Source organism: Camelina sativa, chromosome 11 (assembly GCF_000633955.1).
Source record: "Camelina sativa cultivar DH55 chromosome 11, Cs, whole genome shotgun sequence".
NCBI lineage: Eukaryota > Viridiplantae > Streptophyta > Magnoliopsida > Brassicales > Brassicaceae > Camelina > Camelina sativa.
This window is the reverse complement of record NC_025695.1, coordinates 31,875,735-31,880,064: the sequence shown is the minus strand read 5'-3', so window position 1 is coordinate 31,880,064 and position 4,330 is coordinate 31,875,735. Positions and strand designations below refer to the sequence as shown.

At 34.7% G+C, this 4,330-nt stretch overlaps 1 protein-coding gene across 1 annotated transcript; it reads right to left on the bottom strand.

Moving 5' to 3' along the window:
• Positions 2,987 to 4,030, bottom strand: LOC104724894 (inhibitor of trypsin and hageman factor-like). Its single transcript, XM_010443459.1, has 2 exons — positions 3,875 to 4,030; positions 2,987 to 3,328 (listed from the first exon to the last, which is right to left on the bottom strand). The coding sequence occupies exons 1-2, from the start codon at positions 3,954 to 3,956 to the stop codon at positions 3,120 to 3,122; spliced, it is 291 nt and encodes a 96-aa protein (XP_010441761.1). The 5' UTR covers positions 3,957 to 4,030; the 3' UTR covers positions 2,987 to 3,119.

Here is a 4,330-nt window from a genome sequence, read left to right as displayed (position 1 = left end):
GTTGCGAATTCGATTTTGGTTTTAGGATTCTAATTATATCAATTTTAGGGTTTTTACCTAATTCGAATTTAGGGGTTTAATCTAATTTGCTTTTAGGGTTCTAATTATATCGAATTTGAGGGTTTTAATTTTGTTTTTTTTGGACTTGTTTCTTAGATGTCTTCACAAGAGAACCAAAATCATTCTGGGAGCCAAAACGTTTACAGAAGATTTATATCTTCTCAAAGGTTATCTCCTCCCATCCCTTCTCGAAGGTTACCTTCTTCTGCCTCTGCTCTAAGGGTAGCTTCTCCCGCCTCCTCGCAAGGTACCTCACCGGTGATCCAAGAGAATCGTCAAGGAACCTCACCGGCGGTGGAAGATCATCTTCCACCACAGCAATCGACTTCGCTTGTCAACGATGAGTCTACTCAGATCTCTTTTTTTTACTTTGGAAGAGCTACTTGCAAGTCCCGCTCGTGCTAGCTTAAAGAAATTGGACCCTAAACGCTCTCCGGGTACTCTATGGTAAGAATGTAGTTAGGGTTGTCTAATTTTTTAGATATATTTTCATTGATCCTCATTCCTTTTTTTCTTGTGTTTTGTAGGTTTGACGAGGATCCTTCGGTTGCTGCTACTGTTCGGGCCATCTTTGAAAGAGATTTCAAAGGAGCTCATGCCAATTGGACCCAAACACCAGGTGCGGTTGTAAACCGGTGGTTTGAAACGTTTGCGGTAAGTTAAATGTTTGTTGATGTGTTTAAATTACAGATTTTGTTTTTACTTACTTGATTCTGATTTTGATTCATGTTATGTTTTTACAAGCAAACATATAACTGGGACCAGTCCATCAATGGGAGAGTTCGAGCCGAGTTTGAAAGCAAGTTGAAGACCCGGATGACTGATCAAGTGTCTCGGTGGAAGTCTAAGTGGAGAGTAAAAGGTGATGATGCAAAGCCGCGGTGGCTTGATCCGACAGTATGGGACGGCTTGGTCAAGTTTTGGTGTGAACCAAAATCTGAGGAAAAGAGCATCAATAGTCGAAATGCTCGATACAGTGATCCTGATGGCACTGGAATGCATAAACACCGGTCTGGTCAGACCTCCTTTAAAGCTCGTGCACGAAAACATGTAAGTATGTTTAGTTAGTTATTTAGTACAATTACCTATAAATTCTTGCTTTAGTCTAATACTTTGTTGTTTCATATCTTTGTTAAGTCGGAGATTACTGGTGAGGCACTTCCTGATTTCTTGAAAGTCCTAGAAGATACTCATAGGAAACCTGATGGGTCGTTTGTGGATGGATTATCTGAGAAAGTATACCATGAAGTGTCATCGAGGATAACTGAGGCTGAAACTGGGCTATGCTCAGGGGACAACATAGAGAGTAGTGCTTCTGGCGGATTGTCAGTTAGTATGAAGAACCGAATTTTTGCTGAGGAAAATTCTTGAACTTTACATAGTGTTTTGTTTTATATCTTTGAACTTTACATTGTGTCTCTGTTTTTTGTTGTTTGCAGGTTGCTCCGAAGAAGAAAAATAGGATATATGGAGTCGGTACTATGCAAACTGAAGCATCTTCAGCTCAAGTTGTTCTGACGCCTACTCCGACTGAAGATCCAGTCATTCTAGCTGAGAAGCTTTCTCAGGCCGAAGCTGTTCTTGCGAGTCAGTCTACTCAGCTAGAAGATTATGCATTGAAGTTGCAACAAAATACTCAGAAGATGCATTGCTACGATGCCTACTTCGATTATCTATCTGAGAAGGACCCTGAATTTGCTGCAAGATTTCCCCGACCTGAGACTGATGCCACCAATGAGACCAGAGCAGGAGATACCAGACCTGAGACCGGAGCAGGAGGTATCACGAGACAAACTTAGGATCTCTTGTTCTTCAATTTCAGCTTATGTTTATGTGTTTGTATCTGAGAACTTGTACTTGTGTTTGATTTATGTTTTGAACTTATGTGATTATGTTTATGTAATTTTAACAACATTTTGTATTACAAGTTTAATTTCAGTTTTCATTCAAAGTTTTTTTTGGCTAATTATGAATTTTAGTTTGCCTAATTAGAAATTAATCATAATTAATTTGCATAATTAAAAATAAACATAATTACAAAATAAATAATTCCTAATTCAAATTTCAGCTGTTGCGACGGACATAATTGTTGCAAATCCATCGCAAATTTGCGAGGGATTAGCTTGAACCAAATTGCGAGGAATCTGCTATTGATATTGTCCCTCGCAATTTGCGTTGATTTTGCGACGGCATTTTTTTCGTCGCAAAATTTGCGAGGGATTTGCGATGTTAACCAATTTGCGAGAAGCGATTTGCGAGGGAAGTGTGTTCCTCGCAATTCCGTCGTTTTTGCCTATTTGCGAGGGATTTGCTATGAATTCTTCCATCACAAAAGGCTTGTTTTCTTGTAGTGATATTTTTACATAGTTATGTATATATTATACGTGAGATATGTGATAATGTGAGGAAATTTTATGTATACCAATTAAGATATTTACAAAATATCAATACTAAAGTTATTTTAAAATTTCTTTTTTTTTCTTTGCCACTAAATTATTAAAAAATAATTAATATAAAATTTAGGTCGGGACATGTTTAGGCATAACTTTAACGACTACTGTCTTAGCGGGTTGATCCGCTGAGGTCCAAGAGAAAAGAAATATGGACCGACCTATTTGACACTTCTATATACATGATTATTATAAATAAACCGGTACAACTTAATAAAATAATGGTTTTTACATGTACAAAATTAATACTTTCTTTAAATGGAAGTCAATTTACAAAATATGTTTTATGCTAGGTAATAACGCGTGCAAATATCAATATATTTAATTTTATGTATAGTTTTATTAATTGTAAAAGTATATGCATTTCTTCAAAAAAAGTTATTATTATATGGTTTCAAACATAACATATAAATTATTGAAGCTCTTCAATTTTTTTTTTTTGAATATAACCCTTAGTGAAACAAGAATTATAAAAATAGCTCTTAAATTTCATTTTATTATTCATGAGAACAGCCGAAAAAGTATAACATACTTCATAAATTATTGAACCTCACGATGAAAAACTTGAGTTATGAAAAAAGAAGAACAACACAACGTAGTACTGTATAATCAACCAACGATTGGACGATTTAGGACAGGACCATTGGGACAATCGTCGGCTGGAACATAGAGAATGACACGGTTGCAACAATTGATGGATGGTAGATAAACACCTTCAGGGTATATGAAAGCTGTCACACGTGGATTGTCATTTTCTATCGTTGCCTTTGCTTGAAGTCCACTCACTCCTTTTAGCTCTGGCCACTCCACTTTCAATCCTACACACATGCACACCAACTACAAATGTTTAGTCTTCGGTATTAATATTATACATGGTTAATGGTTTTCAAGTTTTCAAAGAAAAAAACATGTTTGGTCAATTAGGGTATTTTTAATTAGGTTTCGGATTGAAAATTTTTAACCTTTTTATTTTTTGAAATAGTCCACCGAAGTTTCGATCAAAACAAGTTAATTTATTTCGGTTTTTGTGGAACCCCAATCCAAAGGAAAAAGGGGAATTGTAAATTAATTTAGAAAAAGTAACAAGGATGTACTTAATCAAATCTATTTTTTTCAAATATAAATCGGAACATTATTGAAACTCATGAATTATACTACACTCGGTTTCTTTTTTTTTTTTTTTCTGAACTGAACTCATGAATTGAAACATGATTTAGTATGGTTGACAGCTTGACATACAAACTTGGTATTCAAATGAAAGAAAAAAGAAAAAAAAATCAATCTCGAGTTAATTTGAACACGATTCACAACTCAATCCACGTTATGATATGTAGAAAACTAAAAACGTTATAGATGAACATTACCTGGGAATTGAGATTGGCATCCACTGCCTGAGCAGTTACATAACTCACACTTGGGACCAAGGATCGGACAACTGTATGACATTTTGTGTGTTTCTCTTTCGCCAGATGTTACTTAACACGAAGATTGATAATCTTTCAAATGGTATTACATATTTCAATATTACGTATTGATCAACATATATATAGCAAATATATGTTGCCTTCTGAGCCTAATCATTACAAAGTATACGTTGTGCGATAAGGAAAGCTTTATTTGACTTAAGTCTAAAGATACAAATATTGTTTAGACAAATACCAAAATTGACGTTTTAGAATAAATGTTTTTTATGGAGTAGTCAAACTTTTTTTTTGGTCAAACGAGTAGTCAAACTTTAATTTTCATATATTGAAATAGTATATTTCTTATTTTTGTCAACAACCGAAACTCTTTATTTATAATTAATTCATCATAAGAAA